Genomic DNA, 22444 nt, shown 5'->3' with positions numbered 1-22444 from the left:
TAAGACAGATTGGGATGTCTGGTTATCATGAATGAATTGTACTGAATGGTCTGTTTTCATGCTGTATGACACTAGGTCAAATATAAATTCACTGTTTCAGGCTTGAAATTTCATTTTCAATGGTTTGAAAAGCAGATGGTTTGCCAAATATTTTGGATGAAAGTTTGAGGTTTGCTTGGTATTGATTTGTGAGAAGATGTGAAGTAAATTTGAAGGTAATAATTGATTTTGTACCTGATTTTCATTGCAAAGTTGGGAAGCTTTGGTATGTTGTATGTAAATGGAACCTTTTGCGCATGGGTTGATTTTGTGCTATATTGAAAATTGATTTGTATAAATCAAATGTGATAGAAAAACATCTTTCCCATCAGACTTAATTTCTTGACATAGTTTTAGAACCATAATTCAATTCTTGCAAGTAAGCTGATCATCTTGTATTCTTGGGAATATTTTCATTTGCTCAGATATCGAAATAAGTTTGCAGGATGTTGTAAAGTTCAAATTTTACCTGTATTCCTGAATTAAATTTTGTCATACTGGAAGTAATATTTTTGATTGGACTTTGAAGCCAGTAGGTATGAATCCAAACTGGTTGTTGTAACCTGGAATGTTGATTAAGAAACTACAGAGAGGTGATTGCAGAGAGGTGCACAAACTGCTCCATTTAGGACTGCCATGAACATTACTAAGGCGTTGATTCAATGGAAAAACACTTTTAATTGCCAATCTTGGGCCATTATTGTGGGTTTTTGACAATGATTCAATCAATTCTGTGTGCATGACTATTCACTCTAGCTCAACACTATAGTTAGTACCAGAGTTCTGAAGGTTGGATAAATTTAGACCACCTAGTGATGGACAGCTCAGCAGACCAAGCACTCCGCCTCACTTACTACTCAAGGTATCTACAGAATGTTGTTGACTTTGTGTTTTTCTTTCACCCCCTCTCTCTCTAGATTTTTTTTAGATTACTTAGTGTGGAAACAGGCCCTTTGGCCCAACAAGTCCACATCGACCTGCCGAAGCGCAACCCACCCATACCCCTACATTTACCCCTTCACCTAACACTATGGGCAATTTAGCATGGCCAATTCAACTAACCTGCACATCTTTGGACTGTGGGAAGAAACCGGAGCACCCGGAGGAAACCCACGCAGACACGGGGAGAATGTGCAAACTCCACACAGGCAATTGCCTGAGGTGGGAATTGAACCCGGGTCTCTAGCGCTGTGAGGCAGCAGTGCTAGCCACTGTGCCACCGTGCTGCCCACGTGCCACCGTGTCCTTAATGTGATGACAGGACTTTGTCTTCACAATGACTTTGCATTGGACATCTCCTCCCCTCTCTACAAGAATCTCAGAGAGTCTCTCTCTCTCTCTCTCACTGCAACCTCCAGGTCATCTCCTTTGCCCTGAGGCTCCTCAACATTTCCTGAAACAGACTTGCTACCACAGCCATATTTGGTTCCTCAGCACCTGCCTCCATAACCAACCGATCCCACAAGGACTCCGGACTACTTTTAAACCAGCAGAGTTTGGAACCGAACAGGACAAAGAGTACAGAGTATAGATTCAAAAACAACAGCAAAGGTTCTCCTACAGGATCCTCTGCTCCACACACTCAGCCATGCGCTGGCACCTATCCTCTTTACTGTCAGCCCTGCCACAGCTGAGGGCCACACTTTCTCAGAATGCAAAAGGACCCCTCCTTTACTATATTCTAAGAATTCATACTCTCAACAAACAGTATTTCAACACCATCTCAAACATCAAAAACTGTAAGTACAACAAACTTTTATACACCCATCTCCATAACCAATGCTCCTCAAACATTCCATAAGATTCCCCCGCCTCTGGAATTTCTCAGACGCTATCAGCCATGCGGCTGGTGCAGCTACCACCCCCCACAGTGATCGATGATGTCACTTCCGCCTCCATCATGGCCGCTTCCACAGCCACGTCTGCCCCTCACAATTCCTCATGCACCACCATTGGTCACTCGTGGTCAGGTGCAGATTGGTGGTAATGTGGTTTTCTCTGATTGGTTCCCTCACCACCGCCTGGACTCAACTATTTTTAGGTAAGTAGAGATACTACTGAGCTATTGTTGATGATGAACATTGAAGTCATTCACCCAGAGTACATGCTGCACCTTTGCCATTGTTTATGCTTTATCCACATGTTATTCAATGTGGAGGAGTTATGATTCATCAGCTGAGGGAGAGGAGCAGGGAAGGTTTCCTTGCCTATGTTTCCTAGGGGTATGGAATCAATGTTGAGGACTCCCAAGGTAACTGTTATCAGACTATATATCACTTTTACTGCCACTTGTTATTATTAGAATAGAAAAGATCAAGAACAGTGGTGTTGTCTGTTCTCTGACTGTCAGTGTTGTTTTGATTAACTGATAGGGCATTTATCGCTATCTAGGGTCACTCTTTCTTTGAGGGCTGCTCTTGATATTTTCTTGAGTGACTTTTTCATCCTTATTTACTTATTTAGTGAAGCAGTCACTGAACAATAGCTTTTGGATTTGTGTTGATGTCGGTGTTTGGACTCACCCAGAGGCAGCATTCCAAGAATCCATCAGTATCCTCAATTATCTCATTAAACTTAAAATGGCAATGCGCAGGGGAAGCTTACATTTCTTAAATGTTGATTATAGTCAGACACATTACATTTATTACAGTAGCTCTTGAACTTGCACAGCCTTAAATTGGCGAGTCCATATACATTTGAAAGAAATTAATTTACTTCAAAATTTACTTGGATTCCAGTTGGCTGAGTATTCTTTTAAATAAAATTGTTCTTTTGAAGCTCTCAGTCTGCCCTTTCAAACTTGTTCTTAGTGCACCCTTTCTATTTCATGTTCTTGCTGCTTCCTTCTGCCATCAACCATCACCATCTCGCACACCCAGTGCAACTGGCTTCTTTCTCTTGGAGACATTGAGAGAGATATTCAGGATAGCAATCTGTAAGTAGTGGTGTAGCACATGGATCTGGGTCCACTTTTATTTAAATAGATATTAATGATTGGATGAAGAAAGTGAACGTAATGCATCCAAGTTTTCAAGTAACACAAAAATGGATGGGAATGTGAGTTGTGAGGATGAGAGAGTCTGCAGGAGAGTATAGATAGGTTTTACTTACTCTCAAGCCTTAGCAGATGGAATATACTGTGGAAAAATATACGGTCAAATAGGCTGAATACTAGGTGGAGAAATATTGCAGAAAGGTATCGGAGCGCTTGTGCGTGTCAGGCTTCACCAGGCTATAGGGAATGCAAATGGAATGTTTGCTCTTAGTTTAAAGGGAAAGGTGTATAAAAGTAGGGATTTTTGCTTAAACTTATACGAAGGAATAGTCAGACCACATTTATGAACAGTTTTGTGGTCCTCTTATCTAAACAAAGCTATACTGCAGTCCAGAGAAGGTGCACTAGGCTGATGCCAAGTACGGTGAGACTGTCGCTTTACAGCGTAGATATGCAAATACTGTTTCTCCTTGTGAGAATTGAGGACCAGACGGCATAATCTCAGAATAAGGGGTCATACCTTTAAGACAGATGAGAAGGAATTTCTTCTCAGTATGGTAAATCTGTTAAATGCTTTACCTTAGAAGGCTGTCGAAGCTGGGTTAGATTTATAATTGGTAAGGGAATTGAAAGTTACAGAGGAGAGGCAGGGCAGTGGAGTTGAGGATTATCAGATCAATCATGATCTCATGAAAAGTCAGATCAGACTCAATGGGCTGAATGGACAACTTTTATTCCCATAATCTTAGGGCCTGTCTCCCTAATTGAAAGATTGGAGAACATAAGTGCAACAAAGTTCTTTTTGCTGTAGTTCTGCTGCCACTTTCTATCATTGTGCAATTATTCTGGTATACTTGGCTATAGTCTGATTCCTTTCCTCATCTGAATCATTAATGTTTTTAAATAATGGTAGGCTCAGATCCCTGTTGCAGACCACTAGTGACAGGTAGCCATCCTGGAATAATCACCTACACCATCACCACCACCCCCCCACCCCCCACCATACCAACTATGTTTTGCTATTAGCAGCAATTAGGAAAGGAAGCAATCACAGCTTGACATTTTCACAAATGTAAAACTCTGACCCTATCCAAGTGTCAGCATTACTCAGAAATCAGATCTGCATTCCGTGTACAGTCAAGCATGAGTTGTGACATGAGCAGCAATAATAATTACATTGGGTGTAGAACCTGATCCTGGTATGTAGCTGTGTTGGAATAAAAATTGGCCATTCAGGCCTGACACTTTTTGATGTTTAGGAGTTTAGGTTGTAGTATGAATGTCATGTGAATTCACCTTGTCCTTTACTAAATGGCCAGTGCTTTCCACTTCATTTGCTCCCTTTGCTTTATTTATCTTGCACTATTTGCAAACAGAAAACTATCAAGCTTTTGCAGAATCTCAACTAATCTGCATCCATAGTCTTATATTATTATAACAGATTATATTTCTAGCTAGTATTTGTGGCTGCAATGGTGGTGAATAGCTGTGAATCCATTTTTGAATACACTGCAATTGCAGCCTTATTTTGGATTACAGATCATAGTATCAACATTGTCCAGATTTTTACAAATGTTATAGAGTTGTCAAGTGAAAATTGAAAGGGCACTTGTTAATCTGTGCGTTTTGTAATTTGACTTGGCTCCATAACTTGAGATTTTTTGATGTTTAGGAGTTTAGGTTGTAGTATGAATGTCATGTGAATTCACCTTGTCCTTTACTAAATGGCCAGTGCTTTGTTTTGCAATTACTTCCTGTTCTCTTTAGCCTTTAAGTGCCAAGAGTGTGTACTAAAGATTTGCTAGTGCACATTCTGTGGTTGGACCAAGTGGATTTCTTTCATGTATATTTCAGACAAGCCAGATGCTCCTTTAATGACTGAAATGTTTGACACCGCACCCTGGGAAATGAAGATGAAAGGCAAAATGCAAACCATGACTACGCTGTACTTTTCATCCTCTTCAATTTAAAATTTAACTATTAAGGAACAGCTGTTAAGTAAGATGAGGCAAGCCTTTTTCATTTTTCTTTGACTTAATGGTTGGTGATTCATGCTGCATTCCTTAACCTGGTTTAACTGACGACTGATATGATGCGAAATATCTTACATGCATTTTGCTATCTGAATGCATAACAACAAACCAGGTGCTGAAAAAAGCACAATCAACCGTTATTAATTAGTTGATCAAAGAAGAGCAGGTGAGTTAGTGCAGTGTTCAATATTATGGGTGCACTTATTTAGGATATTGAGTCACTGTGCTTTTATATTGTGATGCCAACACTAGCGGACATATTCAGGAAATGTCCAGTGGAAGTGACAGTATGGAACCTTCACAGCTGTGATATCACAGCTGGTAGCATGGAATGAGTGAATGAAACTATCTCTTCTGGAGAAAATTGAGGAGGCATGAGCTTAAAGTTTGAGCTTTACCTGCCACTTAGGAATTCTGCTACCAATTACTTTTAGATGATCAGTTTTTAGATATTTTCTAATCAACCAGCTCAGATGTTATTGCACACCTCTGGGACAGGTGGGACTTGGACTTGAACCTGGCTCAGAGGCATGGAATTTAGCACCGGACCACAAGAGCCCAGTGATCAACTTTTATACTGAGCCAGCTGACGAAAATTGGCTTGGCAGCTGTTCCATCATGCTGATTAGTGTGTGACAGCACAGTAGACTGGAAGGTATTGCGCCGACCTTGTTCTGTGTTAAATATAATGTATAAGCAGCTGGGTAACAATGTTAAAAACTACAACACTGGGGGAAAAAAGAGTATGCACCAAACAAAATTTTAGAGAATTTTGACTGGTGAGGGGATGCCAACAGGCTAGCACTCAGTCTCAACCTGACTTCATCAGAAAACCTCTTGTTAGATTTAAAAACTTGTTTCAGATTCTGGCAAACAAGGAAACAACCTCATTCCAATCTCCTGAATGCTATTTCCAATCACCAGAAGATTGACCCTGGAAGATTTGGCAGCCCTATTTCCATCAATCTACCATTGGTCACGAAACCTTCACCTGCTTAGGTTTTCAGGAGCTCTAGAATACCCTCCCAATACTTGTCTGCCCCGTATCTTCACTTGCCTCCTTTTCAGACACTTTTTGACCAAGCTTTGGTTATATGCCCAATTGCAATTTTGTCTGTATTGTACTCTTGTGAGGCAAGTTGTCTTACTATATTGCAGGTGCTATAAATATGTGCTTATTTATCTATGAACTGTTTAAATAGTTTCAATTAGAAGTTTTTAAGTTAACAAAGATGTAAGCAGAAGAGAAGATTAGCAGATATCTTTTAGATAAGATCAGGAATGAGACTTTGAAAGGCACCAGGAGTGGCTGATGGAAACATGAGGGAATTCAGCCTTCACAAGTAGAGAGATCTGGGAAATCTTAGATGGATAAGAATAATGCCTGATGTATGTATCACCGGATCAAGCCAGGGACAATTGTTTAGCATATGATTAAATTGTAGAATGAAGTGATAGTATGCGTACATGACCAAAATTGGATATAAAGAGTAAGACTAGAAGCTTTTCACAGCATGAGCTTAGGCTGCCTAAAGCTGGCTGTCTGTGCTTATGCTTGACTAAATGGTCATAACTTGTACCTGAAGTGTCCTGGTGGTTTACCAAGTCAGTCCTCAAAACTAGATTACCTTGTGGATCTTGAATAGCATCCTATATATGTAATATAAATATGTAGTTAAAATAGTAATGTATTTCAGTTGAACTCAGTATGCCATATCTAGATGATTTCATAGTGTGTTTTGATACAGCATAATGTGAAATGGCAATAAATGGAGTTTTCACTAAATTCAGTGACTTGCGATTGGTTATTATCCTTCCAGAATTTCAGGGGTTTTCAGTTAAATTTTAAAAACATATGAACAAGGAGCAGGAATTGGTGTTTCAGCCTCTTGAACCTACTCTGCAATTGAGTAAGTTCATGGCTAATTGTGACCACAAATTGATATTTCCTTTAACCCTTGACAACTTTGTACCCCTTTGCTCCACCTAAAATGTGCCATAAAATATTCAAAGACTCCTACTTTTACTGTCTTTTTGCAATGAGTTCCAAAGACTCATGACTATCCTTGAGAACAAATTTTGTCTTATCTTTTACTGATGGGGTGGCTTCTTATTTTTAAAAGTGACTCTTAGTTCTAGTTTGTATGATAAGAACACATATCCTCTCCATATCTAGCTTGTCAAGATCTCTAAGGATCTTCATATGTTGCAAACAAGTCACCCGTTAAACTTCTAAACACTTGTGGGTGCAAGTCTAGCCTGTCCGACCTTTCCTCCCAAGACAACCTGCCCACCCCATCAGGTAGCCTAGTAAGCCTTCTTTAAACTGCTTTCTCACTTTAACTGAAGCGATCAATACTGTGCACAATATCCTAGATATGATCCTTATAACTCAAGGGCAACCTATCTACTTTGTGCCCAATTCTCCTTGCGATAGATGTTAACATACTACTAACTTTTCATTGCATGCTTTATCTGCATATTAACCTTTTGTGATCCATGCATTGAGTCGCCGGGATTATTATTATTCTGAGCTATGCAATCTTTCTCAATTTGAATTACATGCTTTTATTTCTCCTGCTAAAATGACAATTTCACAATTCACTCATTCAAACAAATTATCTAAATCCTTTTATAGCTTCCTTATGGTTTCATCACAAATTACTTGCCTATTTGTCTTTGTGTCCTCAGAAATTTGGCAACCATACCTTTTGAGGTCTCAACATTGATCCCTATGTCACATCACTTATGTTGTACGAACCTGAAATACCTATGTCTGTCCAAGCTCTGCTTCCTATTAGCCAAACTATATGCTATCTTTAAATATCATGAGCTTTTATTTTCCAAAATGACCTTTGAAGCAATACTTATCAGATGTGTTCTGTAAGTGTAAATGTGGCAGATCCAATTGTTCTCCTTATTTTGAGCATTTTATTTCCTCAAAGAGCTCAAACAGAGTAGTCAAATATGATTTCCCTCTCATAAAACAATGTTTTCTTTGTGTGATTACCTTGAACATCTCAAGTTCTCTGCTGTAGCATCTCTAATAACATCAGTCATAAAGAAAATTTACAAGTTAAGTGAGGTGGCCTGAAGTTTCCTGCTTTCTGTCTCCCTTTTTGAATAAAGGAATTACATTTGCTACCTTCTAATGGGTCCTCATGTGAATCTAGAGTGTTTTGGAAAATTAAAGCCAGTGCTTCAACTATCTTGTTAGTCATTTTGTCTGAGACTGTAGGAGAGGTCCATCAGGACCGGTACTTGTCAGCTTGTACTTCCAACATGTTGCTCAGTATTGCTTGTCTGGTGATTGTAATTTTCCTTGGGGAGCTTCCCGCCCATTTCTTAATTTATAATATTTTTGAGAGCAAAGACTGGTGGAAGATAACTATTCAATTCTGCAATGTACTTTACATTATCAGTTCCTGAAACTCACTTTCTGTACCGAAAAAACCTTGTTCTTCACAAAATAGTTCAAAGCAAATATTCGACTTGAGGTTATTGTCTCCCATTATTTAAAGAAGATGACCATTCAAAAGGAAGCCCTCTGTTAATTACAATGTTCTTTAACACGCAAGTGAAATGAACAATTTACTGCTGTCTCCATGTGATCCTTTCAGCTGGTGAAGTACAGTAGAAACTAGTTAATGATCTTTTTCAAAACGAAAGTTGATTTGTGTAATACGTTTTTTTTCTAAACAAAGGGCAATATCTTGAACAATAGTTACTGATCTAATTCTTATTGGCTACCTCACTTCAATTGTGCATTGTGCATTTCGCGACCGGATGAAGATTAAGCTGCCATTTTTTTAAACTGCTATTGATTGGTGCCAACAGTGCTCAATGATAAGTTATAATGCCTTAACACACACATGCAAAAGTTCTCATTGTAATTATGACGCAAAATAAAGTAACAACTTCGCTTTCAGATGGCTGAAGTGTCATGACCAGTCTTATTTTATTACTCACTCGTGGAATGAGGTGCTGCCATCTGGGTTAGCATTTCTTGCCCATCCCCAGTCGAGAAGTTGGTGGCACATTATCATTTTTTTGAACGACTGCAGTGCACATGCTGTGGTTAGACCCACAATCTGTATACACCAAAGTGTGCCTACATTATCGAGGCCTGGCTAACCAATTGAAAATGTTCAATCAATTCAAAGAAATCTGTCAGTCTTTAAAGTTCGTACAGAAGAGTGGAGGATGAACCAGACACCGGTGGCAGTTGTTTATAACCTGGTGTGTCAATCTTCTTGATTGAAACTTCACGTATAGGCACATTTTCCTGTTTTGTTCATGGGCAACTTATTACATTCTCTATTACTTGCATTTTGTAATTCTTGCAGGAAAAAACCTTTCAAAAGAAGGAAGTTGGTATTATTCCAGCTTTTGCGTGTTGTGGAACATTGCAGAAATTGCCATGGGGAGAGCTTCAGCAACAAAAGGTAAGCTTGTCTGGGTAAAATAATATTTTATTAATGTGCCACCTTTTTTGTGGATTGAAAGTATATGATTTGTCTTGACCAGCAGTAGGATTTATTACACAAGGCCTTTATGTTGTGCTTCACATTGCAGATAAGATTAATGCTTTTTCAGTCTTTTGTTTTCAATTGTCCTTTTCCTTTTCCTTGTGAATAATTATTTGGAATTACATAGGTTCTAATCAGGCAATTAGTACTAAATACGAGTAAAACTGGTAATGTGCCAGGTCATGTGGTCATCTTTCATTAACCATAAACTAGCTTTGCTGTAACCTTAAAGTGCCATTAAAACCAAATTAAGGCTTTTGAAGTAGAAACTGACTTCATTGCACAGCACAATCTTTGGGGAATAGATTAAGGGTTGGATCTCTTGTTGATCCAAAACTGCTACTGTTAAACAGTGATTTTGATTTGATCAGTATGGACAAGAATTTTATCAAGAGCTTCTAAAAAAAAAATCTAAAATGATATAGGCATGTGGTGCTTGTTACCAAAATGTGACCTTGACAATTGTCATGTTCAAATGCTGTAGGAATCTGGATTTTGTGTTCCACATATATTGAAGGCAAAGTTATACAGTGGGAAGACACAAAGTAGATGTCAAGTTTGTCAAAGTTAACTGGGAGGGAGTACTCTTAGTTAACATGTCGGTATAGTCCAGTGAAATCAGTAGTATCTATATACCAGAAATTGTATTGACCAAATGAGTTGTCATCCACAAAGCAGCATTTTCCGTTGTTCAGTCCTGTGTTATGCTAACAAGTGAAAGGTCCATTGTATGCAGTTAGAGAAATGCTCAGGGCTTGGGCCTGTCCACAAGTAGATAGTCCTCTCTGGTTAGTGGATGGTGATTTTCTATTGGAGGATAAAAAGTAAATTAAATTGGGGACTGCAGTAACTTTTCCTCCTGGATTTTAACTTTTCCATATATTTCTTTTGTTCTCTTGATTTCATCCATGGTGTAGTAAACTAAAGTTGCCATGTAACTAACTTGGATACAATGATTCTCAGCAGGCATCAGTTCTTGGGGTTAAATTTCAGGTCTAGATTCAAATTTTAGTTCAGTTGTTTCAGCATAATAATTGAAAAGGATTGGAGGAAGTTGGATTTTCATTTGCAGAATTAGATGGCATTGCGAAGAAGTGCTGTGGTCTGGTTCATAGTATAGTAGCTTTCAAATTCTGAGCGGTTTAATCATATTTGTGCTAAAACCAAGTTTGATCCGACTGACATTCTGACAGTTTTGTTCTTTCATTATTTTGTTTGGCTTAATAGGGACTCACATTTATGATAATTCATGTACAAGGCTGTTTGGAAATTGTGCACAGTTTGTCTTTTCTTATTATGATTTGGAATCTTTTATTCATTTGTCAGCAGTTAAGATATGTTGAGTGGATGTTGTGGATCATATGACCTAAAATTTCTCTTTTGAGAAGAGTATTCTAGTTAATGGTACAGTGAACTGTAAATGTGTTATGGGAGATTGACTCATGACTCTTCGAATTCAGTCTTGATATGTGTTATTACACCTTTTGAAGTTTGAGTTTCAGTTGGACTAAGGCATTATTGTCCCATTTATTTGACATTTATGGTACATCATTCAAAAAAGAAGCATTATTTTCACTGTGACCTGTCATTGACGACCAAGTTTCCACAAGTTGATGCAAAAGAATTTTAAATGTCTTGATAATTATTTGTTGTTTATGGGTAGTTTGGTAGGTGAGTACGACCATGTTATTTACCAGAGAAGAGACATGAATGATTATTCTCTTCAATTGCATCCATTTAATCAAGTTCCAGTTTATACTATCGTTAAAGCTGCCACAGGTAGAATTTGTCCTGTTTCATTTATTTAGATTTGACTGAAAGGTATAATAAATTATTTGATGTATGGTGGATCCTCTGTCGGACTCTCTGCATTGTTTAAATTGTTGAGAGTGTGGTGCTGGAAAGGCACAGCCGGTAAGGCAAACATCCGAGGAGCAGGAGAATCGCCATTTCGGGCATAAGCTCTTCATCAGAAAGAGCCTATTCCTGGTGAAAGGCTTATGCCTGAAACGTCGATTCTCTTCTCCTTGGATTTGCCTGACCTGCTGTGCTTTTCCAGAAACACACTCTCTACTCTGATCTCCAGCATCTGCAGTCTTCACTTTCTCCCTTGTTTAAATTGTATACATTCTTATGCTGCCATGGCACGTGGAAGCTGGTTAGGAAGTTGAAAAGAATTATTCAATGAATGGGAATCAATCCATCCCCATACCATCTATTCGCTGGCATCTTGGTTTTGTGATTGCTCATTTAAATTAGCTTCAAATTAAAACAGACAAATGTTATGACAGAAAATGAAATTATAAGATTATTGTTATGCACATGAGAGAGAGAGTACATGTAATTGAATTCTCCCAAGTTTCTCTTCTGTCAGCAAGCACAGGTTTTGTAGTTTTTTTTTCTGAGGCTATAGCCTAGTTTTTCCCAAACACTCAATTTATGAACTCAAATTTTTAAATGGCATGCAAGAAATGTTCTTTATGATTAAACCAAAAGTTGGTTTATTCAGGTGATTGTGTTAAAATATACAAGCAGGTATATTGGGAAGGAAGGAAAAATTTACAATTCGAATTAACTTGAGGGGGAAAAATATCAAAAGCATGGTTATGACCTTTGGATTTTTGTGAGGGTCTAGAAAGTCGGTATCCAATGAAAATTTTGTAGGATCTTAGATTCAAATGGATGTAGAAGGCTGATATAACAGTAATTAATAATTGATGAAGGACCAACAAGATAATAGTGTACCGAATTTTACCACATTATAGGCAACGACAAGTTTTCCTCCAGAATCAGATTTTGAAGATCTACACCTGAGACAGGTTGAACAATGCTTGGAGTTGAGGCATAACTAGTTAGATTCTTAGCAAACTGTGATGTTAACAATACACCAGACTGTTACCAGACGATATAGTTAAAGCATAACCAAAACTCTCTTGACTTTTGTTAATGTGATGAGGCCAATTTAAGGAGTAATGTCCTATTTAATGAATAGGTTTCTATTCCTCTGGCCAGAGATCCAATATTCACCTAATGAAATAAGTTCTGCAACAGTACCTCTAAGTAGAAAAAGTTAACTGCTATTGCCCTAATGAAAATCCACTGTTTGAGTGAGGTGTTGGGCCATTAGCACCATTTCAAGTACAGAGATTCAAGAGCTCCAGTTTGTTTTTGGTCCCTGCTGGGGTTAAACACAGCTCTGAATGTTTCTTTTGTTGACTGCGCAGCTCCCACAATGTAAGGATGAGAGATTCAGTAGTATGATGTTTGAGCTGCTTCCTGTTAACTGCTTCAAAATTTTCCAGGAATTTATAGTTGTCCATCATGCGATCAATGTTTGGTATGTTTTAGACCAACAAAGTTCTTTTTAAAAACTTAAACTAGCCAGTGTTCTTAAAATAGTTTCATTTCTATCTGTCTTGTGGAAAAGACAAAACCAAAGCCAAGTTGTACTGCCTAATTGGGATGTTGCAGAGTTTTTCCTGTGTAAGTATTTTGTTTGTCTTTAAACAGTCAAGTTTGGCTTTCTTAGTTTGTGCAAAATGCACAGTGCTTAAAGGTTTAGAGCAGACCTTTCAGCCCTTTAAACCTATGCTCCTTGTTAGATTGTGACTTTTTTTTTTAGATTACTTAGTGTGGAAACAGGCCCTTCGGCCCAACAAGTCCACACCGACCCGCCGAAGCGCAACCCACCCATTGCCCTACATTTACCCCTTTTACCTAACACTATGGGCAATTTAGCATGGCCAAGTCACCTGACCTGCACATCTTTGGACTGTGGGAGGAAACCGGAGCACCCGGAGGAAACCCATGCAGACACGGGGAGAATGTGCAAACTCCACACATTTAGTCGCCTGAGTCGGGAATTGAACCCGGGCCTCTGGCGCTGTGAGGCAGCAGTGCTAACCACTGTGCCACCGTGCTGCCCACATGAGAGCAACTTCTAGATTTTAACAACTTGGAGGAAAAATGTTTCCTGATTGAATGGCAACTTTAAATTAAGATCATGTTCTCTTGTTCTGGGCTGCTTGTATAAGAGGAACTCATTTCTCTGTATTTACTTAACTTAATCCTTTGATTATTTTAGAGCATGTTTTTTTCCAAATGCTTCAGCTTGCGGTGGCATGCATCAATTTTTCTGTCGTGGCTGGTGATCAGCTTTCAAGAAAGGAAGGTTAGGAACAGTAGTAACCGTGAGCGTGAAAGGAAAACACAATTCCAATCAATGAAATGATCATTTAATTGACCTATGAGTAAACTTGCTATAAGTGTCAAGCTGCAGACCTGACTAATTATTTTTGCCTTTTTGGTTAAGACTTAGAGCAGGGCCCAAATTCTTGTCATGAAGGAAGGAGAGAACACTGAGATCAATTTAAGGAGTTGAACTTGAGTAACCACTGACCTTTTTGTTTCCTACGAGTGAAGGATATGATGTTGCCTTGACTGAAGACATTTAGCTATCAAGAGAGACTGGGTAGACTAAGTTTGTTTTCCTTGGAGCAGAGCAGACATGGTTAAGGAACAACATCAAGATGTATAAAATAATGTGGAAAATAATAGGGTAGACAAGAAGAAACCTTTGCCTGTTGGTGGAGGGATCAGTGACCAGGGGCACAGATTTATGGTAAGGAGCAGGAGATTTAGATGGCATGTGAGGAAGTCTTTTTGACTCTGAGGTTGGTGGGAAGCTGGAAATCACTGCATTTAATGGTATTAAAAGCAGATACCTTTAGAACTTTCAGTAAGTGTTTAGGTGTGCACTTGTGATACTAAGGCATACAAAGTTTTGAGCCAAGTGCTGGAAGATGAAATTAGAATAGTTTTGGGGTTGTTTTCAACTAGCGCAGACTCAGTGCCTTTTCCTGTGCTGTTGACCTCTGATTTTGGCACGTTCCGAGTGGGCCTTGGTGGAATTGATGTGAAAATTGCAGGATGCCCATGGATTTTCTCCTTTCTTGATGTGCTTTGTGGATAGATGTGTGGAAGGGGAGTGTGTACAACTCAGTCTCAGAATTCAAACACACTCTCCCTCTCTCTAGTCATCCATTCTTCCCCCTCTATCTCCTTCTTCTCATTTACTCCTCTCTTCACATGCAAGCTCCTCATAGCCCTGAAAGTTGACAAACATGCAGCCACCTTGATTATTCTTTTTCAGTGGCCCTGCATCAAAGTGAGGGTCTTGTATTCAACCTGACTTGGTTGCCATGTGGAGGCCTCTGCCCCATAGTCAAAATCCAGTGAATGCCCAATCCTTGAACCCTCTATGAGAAAAGCAGACTCTCTGCTGCTGCTCTTGCTGTAAAGGCTTAGACTGAGCAATGTTATTCTTGTTTGCACAATTTTGTTCTTTGTTTCCTGTGTTTGCTGCTGATTAGTTTGCTAAAGTTATCAGCAGAGAAATGGCATTGGATTGGAGGAGCATCTCTTTGCAGTATCTTTTAGTTATGCTTCATGTATCTAGAAACTGAATAGCAAGCCAGATAAGACCCTTTTGAGGGTCACCTGTTTTGCCTACAAGCCTCATGTTGGCTAAGCCTTGAGAAAGTTAGATTAATTGCTGTGTCTAAAGGGAGAGAGATTTTCTTTGTTCCAGTAAAGCTTGAGTATATTTGAAAGGCACTGTGTCTTCATAACCTGGGATGAAATGGAGCTGGTGCCCAACTCGGTTCCAGAAGATATCTGCTCATGCTGCCTCGTGTTAGTGATATTGAAGAAAGCCAGTTCGTGGTTGCTCTCATGAGCATAACTGCAATGACTTTACTGCGTACACAGAGATGCCAACTAAGATTTTACTTTGTCTCTGTAATTTAACAATTTCACACAAATGGCCATTGTCGTGAGTCTGCTGTACCTCTTCCAAAATGATTTGGTCTTTCATTTCTCCACATTTGTACCACTACAGTATCTTTTAATGATGTATCCATAACATCTGAATCCCATTGCTGCCTCAGAGCTGCATGTATCTTGACATTAGGAAATTATTCTGATTTGTCAAGTGCATGCTCTTGCCTTTCCCAGGATGCAACTCCATCCTCCATAATTTTGCCCACTCACTTTGTCCATACCATACCCTTTTTTAATTTCCTTTTTCTTTCAGCAAACAGTGCTTTCATGTACTTGAATGTGTAACTCTTTCTTCATCCAAGTCACAAATATAGACAATGAAAAGCTGAGGTACCATTTCAGATACCTGGGAACATCCTTTGTTGCATCCAGCCAAGGGGAGGGCTTACTTTAATAAATTCACATCAATTTTGATCAGCTCGTACTTGTCCAAGTATTCAGTCACACTGCCTCTGATGCATTATAGAAACTTCCTGAAAATTATAAAATAAACTTATAGTTACCAGATGGCTTCATCTTCCTCTTTTTTTTTCTCCCCAAGTGTAACATTGTTTTTAGATTGGCAATTTTCCATTCATGCTTTCTGTTAAATATGCTGTTTGCAAACCTATTCTCTTCAATCTCAGAGTTGGAACTCTTGACTGAGTTTTATTTTGAAGAAGTAATGAAGAGGATTGATGAGGGCAGAGTGGTGGACATGTATGTGACCTTCAGTAAGGCGTTCAACAAAGTTCCACATGGTAGACTGGTTAGACCTCATGGAATACAGGCGAACTGGATGTAGGTTTGCTCGCAGAGCTGAAAGGTTCTTTTCCAGACTAGGTAACATCTTCAGTGGACCTCATGTGAAGCAATGCTGAAAATTCCTGCTTTCTATTTTTATGTTTGGGTTTCTTTTGAATTGGTGGTGTCATTTCTAGTGGTGAAGTCACTTCCTGTTCCTTTTCTCAGGGGGTGGTAGATGGGGTCCAACTCTGTCTTTGTTGATAGAATTCCAGTTGGAATGCCATGCTTCTAGGAATTCTTGTGTGTCTTTGTTTGGCTTGTTCTAGGATGGATGTATTGTCCCAGTCGAAGTGGTGTCCTTCCTCATCTGTATGTGAGGATACTAGTGAGAGAGGGTCATGTCTTTTTGTGGCTAGTTGATGTTCATGTATCCTGGTGGCTAGTTTTCTGCCTGTTTTTCCAATGTAGTGTTTATTACAGTCCTTGTACGGTATTTTGTAAATGACATTAGTTTTGCTCACTGTCTGTACAGGGTCTTTCAAGTTCATTAGCTGCTGTTTTAGTGTGTTGGTGGGTTTGTGGAACAGAAAGTGACTTCACCACAGGAGATGACTTTTCAGACTTGTTCTGGTTACTTTTCCATACATTTCCTGACGAAGAGCTCATCGGATGCTGCCTGACTTGCTGTGCTTTTCCAGCACCACACCTTTTGACTTTTTTCATGTTCCCAAGTTAATTTACTTGTTACTTTCTCTGCCACGTAACTTTGTACCACTTTTTGTATTTTCTCTCTCTGGCTTCAAACTAGTCAATCTTCCAACATGTATTTCCTCATGAAATTTAAACTGCAGTTATGCGTCAGTTAATTCAACACTCTCTCAAATGCTAACCTTTTATTCTGCTTCCACGAAGTGTATCGGTAGTTTATTTTAATTGTCTCTGAAAACTGCAAACCACACAAGGTTTTAGTGCAAACTGCAACTAAAAGTCTGTCCCAGTTAACCTGTAGAAAAATTGTAAACCAGATAACTATCCTAAGCTCCACCCATCTTGAAAACTGTATGACCTGTTCTGGGATGTCTTCAAGTGACACTTCGATTAATATCCCTGATTTAACATTTCTTCTTTGATCAGGCAACATAAATTAAGCAAGCTAAGACAAAATGTCACTTGTTGAACAAGGAGACTTAGATTCAAGTCTCACCTGCTCCAGAGGTGTGTAGTAACACCTCTGAACAGGTCATTGAGAAAAAAATCCCAAAGTGTAACCTGATCATGTCCACTTTCAATCAACCATCATGAAAAGAATGGTTAAAAAAGAGCAGATGTAAGCTATTTATCCCTTTTTAAACCTGCTCTGCTATTCAGTGAAATGGTGCAAAATCATACACTTCAACACCCTATTCCAGCTCTATTCCCATATCCCTATCTTTTTAACCTGTACAAATCTCTTTTTCATTCTTGAATGTACTCAACAACTGAACCTCAATAGCTGTGTCAGATTTTCAATGATTCACCATTTCTCATTTCTTCTCATCTCAATCCCGAGTAGCCTGCTGCTTTTCCGCAGTCATTGTTTGCTGGTCTTATCCCTCCCAGTTGGATAAAGAACCCTTCTTGCTTCTACCCTGTCAAGCCTTGTATGAATTTTGCATGTTTCAATAAGATCACTTGTATCTCATTGATTCTTCTGATTTCTGAGAGTAAATCCTGATCAGTTATAATCGTTAATCATGAGCCAGTTGTAGAAACACACAAAATAGGGATAGGAGGGAGCCATTTGACCCATCAAGTCTACTGTTATTCAACACAATCACCATCTTCCTATGCTCTCTACATACCTCTGGGTACCTTTAGTCTGTATAAATCTATTTCTCGAATATGTTCAGTGACTTGGCCTCCATCTCTTCTGAGAAAAGGTGTTTCTCATTATCTAAGTCTAAACTGGCTTATTGCACATCCTGAAATTGAAACTCCTTAGTACGGACATCCCCCAGAAAGGGAAACATATCCCCGACCCTGTCAGAATTTATGTAAAAGAGATTTCCTTTCATTCTTTTAAATTTATAGGGCCAGTCGAGCCAATGTCTCCTCGTCACAGACCTGTCATCATGTAATGCTGTAAAATTTGTGTCCTCAGCAAATTTGAATATATGACTGTGTCTATGTATTATTCAAGTCATTAAAAAGTAACAACAAAACAAGTAACTGTGGAAATGTGAATCAAAAACAAAAATTGTTCAAAAAATTCAGCATATCTGGCAGCATCTGTGGAGAAAAATCAGAGTTAACGTTTCGTATCCAGTGACCCTTCAAAACAGTTCTTGTGGGACAGCAATTTGAATAGCTTCCTGTAATTGCTATTTTCTGTTGCCTGCCATTTAACCAAATTCCCAGCCCATATGCAGTAATCTGCTTATTTCTATGCGCTTCTACCTTAGTTAAATCTCTTGTGTGGGATTTTATCAAATGCCTTCTGAAAGTCCATAAAAGCAACATTTATAGACATTCCTCTGTCCACTACCTTAGCCACCTCTTCAGAAATTTCAATAGTGTTTGTGAGGCATGATTGACTTGTTATGAATTCATGCTGGCTCTCCTTGATTAATTAAACATTTTCAAGCTTTTCAGTGATACCATCCTTGATTATAGACTCCAATAATTTCCCCACCACAGATGTTAGGTCTGTAACTCCTTGGTTTTTCCCTTTCCACCCTTCTTAAAAATTGAAGTGACATGAAATTTTCCAATCCAGAGGGATAACCCCAAATTGAGGAAAATCTGAAACATTATAGTTAGGGCTCAACAATGTGCTCTTCTGCTCTCTTTAACACCCTCAGAAGGAAACTGCCATAATTTGTCACTCTTTAATTCCATTAATTTAATGTTTTATTTGTTAATTTTATTCTGTCCTTGTCCCTGATCTTAGGACTTTTTCTTAGGACTTCAGGCAGGCTATTCTCCTTTTCTACTGTAAATGCTGAGGCAACATAATCCTTCAATGGGTCTGTTATTTCTCATAATCATTGGTAATATTCTCACTTAGTCTTTAGTGTGCTGACCTTACTCCTGACCACTGCCTTCCCTTTATGTAACTATTGAATTTTGTTTTATTGATTCTTGATTTCCCTGCAAGTTTTCTCTCATTATCTCCTTTAGTAACTCTTAAAAGCTTATTTATGGCCCTTTTCTTGTATGTCTTTCCCATTCAGCAGAAACAGTGCTATTTCTTGAATTTATGTAAGCTCTTTTAGTTTTATTCTGTCTCTAAGCTCTTTAATTATCCATGGCTCTGAATTGGAGCATTCCCCCATGTACCCTTGTTGAATCTAGCACATATTGCTTTAGGAAACTATCACAGACGCACTCGAGAAATTCTTTACCTTTCTGACAGGTGCTTGTCTACCTCTCCCAATTTATGTTAAAGCTAACCACCGCCCCGCTCCCCCCATTAATCCTGCTTTGCCTGAACTTCATACCCCAATGCCAAATTTCAGCATTTATACAATCCAGCACATCAGAGCTGCTACCAGAGAATTTATATATAACACCTCTGTCAGTTTTAGATCCTTTGCTAATCCAACGTTACATCCACAGATTTTCCACTGGATGCTTTCCCTTTAATAACCATTTTAAATCTAATACATGGATTTTTGAAGAAGATACAAGTAATTGTTTTGAAGCTAATCTCTCTAGTAGTATGAAGGACTTATTCATGCATTGTACCAATAATTAATGTACCTAAAGCACCATGTTTGCACTTCTTTAGATCCAAAAGAAAATCGTAAAGAAAAAACTGGGAAGAGCCACGTACCAAATAATCCTCTTAAGAGCAACGGTAAGTAACTTTTGTGTTGTGTTAGATTTTTCTTGTACAAAATTGAACTGTATCTGATTTGATTTGTTTCTTAAACCACTAAAACATGTGCTGGTATCTTAAGTGCTCATGCCACACAAACACAGGTGCATACATTTTGTTTCTGTAAGTTATATTATTGTAAGTAGCTTAAATATGCTTTCTATTTAACATTGGAACCATCTTCAAATATTTTTTCTTTATTTTGTAAACATGTTTTGCAATGCTGTAGTTGTAAATGTACTGTACCAGCATTTTTTAAAAAGGAATTTTTTGGGTTGACTTTATAAAAGTAATTTGCCATGTAATATAGTAGAATTCGGTTGGACTTCGTTGATGAATTTGACCCACTTTCTTTCAATATGAGAAAGCTCTGATGTAATCAGTGGTCCGGCATAAAGTATTTTTTTCACTTTTTCCACTTGTAAATTTATTGTGTAAAATACTTCTAATCTAACCTACTTAAAACAACTGAAAATGGCAATATTCATCACTGTGTACTCTGTGTGATACAGTTATTTTACTAATTAACTTGATGCAGAAACCAATTAGTACGGTGCCAAATTCATCTTTTAAGGATTCTATTCATTGGAAATAATTTCTAAGTGTGCCCATAGAAAATTGATAGTCTCACAAATATTAATTTTTAAAAATCATGCACAATGAAATTGTATCCTGGTACTCAAAGATATAAAAATAAACTCACTGAAATAAAATTCATTTAAAAGTCATCACTATTTCCAACTTTTAAATTGTGTAGTTTTCTTACATTCATATGTGACTATTTTAGGTTTTAACTTTATGTCCTCCTTTCTCCTTGGCAGGAGGTGTTGGAACTTTGTGGGTGAGGGAGTCAGGGACACTCAGAGCACAAAGTTGGTGGGGTGTTCTACATCCTTGTTGTTATTGGCATGCTCTTCAGTTTTTATTGACCTGAACTTGATCTGCTTTTCCAGCATCTTCAGGTTATGATTTTGTTTTGCTATACCGCTCACCACTTCAGGTTGATTGTTTGCCCTTATCGTGCCTTTTTGGTTATGATTCCTGTTGTCTTGCGGTAATGTCACTTCATCCATCTTAAGAGCTCGCAAATCCTTATATCGTCTTTTGTGTGAATGTGTGCAACCGTTTATCTATTACATGTTTTTTACATGTCCATTTATAATTCTCCAAATCTGATGATGGGTCTAAATATTTTCCTCCCTTTTTCCTTGCACTACACTCGACAGGCCTAATGAATTGTTCCAGCAGTTTCTGTTCTTTGCATTCCTGCTTTGACTAGGTTGTACATCACCAAACTTTTCACCAAACTTTATTGTGCTGAACTTTTGTTTTCTCCACTCCTGTACTACTGAGACTGATATACAATTACATAAATGACTCATGGTGAGGAAGTTTAAAGGTTTATACCTGTTATATACAGGCAGGATCTTTCAAACCTACCATTCTCTGTGAATTGGTAACAACTGAGCAGGAATGTTTGTGCTTAAAAATGCAACATATGAAAACGTTTTTCCTGAACCTTTAATTAGTGATGCATTTCATCTTTCAACATTATTCATTAATTTATTTTTGCAATTCACACAACATTTCTGAACCTGCAATGTTTTCAAAAATTTACTTTTTGGGAATTGAGCATCTCTGTCAAGTCAACATTAGTTGACCAAACCTAATTGTCCTTGAATAGAGTAGTGAGTTGTTGTCTTGAGCTGTTGCAATCTCTAGTTGCAGTTTATCCACAGTGATATTGGAAAGGGAGTTTAATGATTTTTGAACCATTGATGAAGAACTTTTAGGTCATAGTGTTCATGTACATCTGTTGCTCTTCTCCTTGTTGAAAGCTTTTGTGGCTTTGGAAGGTGATCTCGAAGGAACCTTGGCAAGATGCTGTACTGCACCTTGTAGATGTTTACTGTATGTTGGTAGCGGGTGGAGCACCAGTCACATGGAGGTGTGGTCGTCATGTTACAGGTCTCAAGTCAGGCTAGTTTTCTGGATTCGATTCTCACCACAGTAGATGGTGAATTTTAGATTCTGTGAACTCTCTACAGATACTGTCAGACCTGCTGAATTTCTCCACCACGCTTTTTTTGCTTAAAACATGTAGAGGAGAAAGTTTTTAGTTTTAGATTTTAACTAAATTGTTTTTACATGGAATCTGATTCATTTGTTAAAATTTAGAATGCAGTAGTTTTTGTTCAGGTGAGTTCAAAATTTAACTGGTGTTTTTGAGATTAAGGATCAGATTTTCTTTAGAATAGGAAGTCAGTAAATAGAACACCGGTGCCCTCCAATGGTGTAATCTTGTCATTAGATGACTGTGAGAATGCTGTAGTTGTAATAAATTCATGACTGCATTGCGTGGATGTTGGATATTGTGTTACTTCATGAGTTGGCAGAAGTAAATTTCTTCAGGCTGCAGCCT

At 38.3% G+C, this 22444-nt stretch overlaps 1 protein-coding gene across 2 annotated transcripts in view; it reads left to right on the top strand.

Moving 5' to 3' along the window:
- The window catches only part of LOC122554984 (polycomb protein SCMH1), a 114325-nt gene that overhangs the window by 30883 nt on the left and 60998 nt on the right, over positions 1-22444 (top strand). For both annotated transcript variants that reach the window (XM_043700486.2, XM_043700485.2), the window contains exons 2-3: positions 9414-9512; positions 19933-20001. In XM_043700486.2, coding sequence (XP_043556421.1) covers positions 9488-9512; positions 19933-20001 — 94 coding nt within the window. In that variant the 5' untranslated portion in view covers positions 9414-9487. The remainder of the gene's footprint in view (positions 1-9413; positions 9513-19932; positions 20002-22444) is intronic.

The sequence above is a fragment of the Chiloscyllium plagiosum genome, unplaced genomic scaffold (genome assembly GCF_037043375.1).
Source record: "Chiloscyllium plagiosum isolate Xiang-an unplaced genomic scaffold, Cpla_swu_hap1 HiC_scaffold_12, whole genome shotgun sequence".
In the NCBI taxonomy this organism is placed as follows: Eukaryota; Metazoa; Chordata; class Chondrichthyes; order Orectolobiformes; family Hemiscylliidae; genus Chiloscyllium; species Chiloscyllium plagiosum.
The sequence above is the reverse complement of the archived record's forward strand: the minus strand, read 5'-3'. Positions and strand labels throughout refer to the sequence as shown.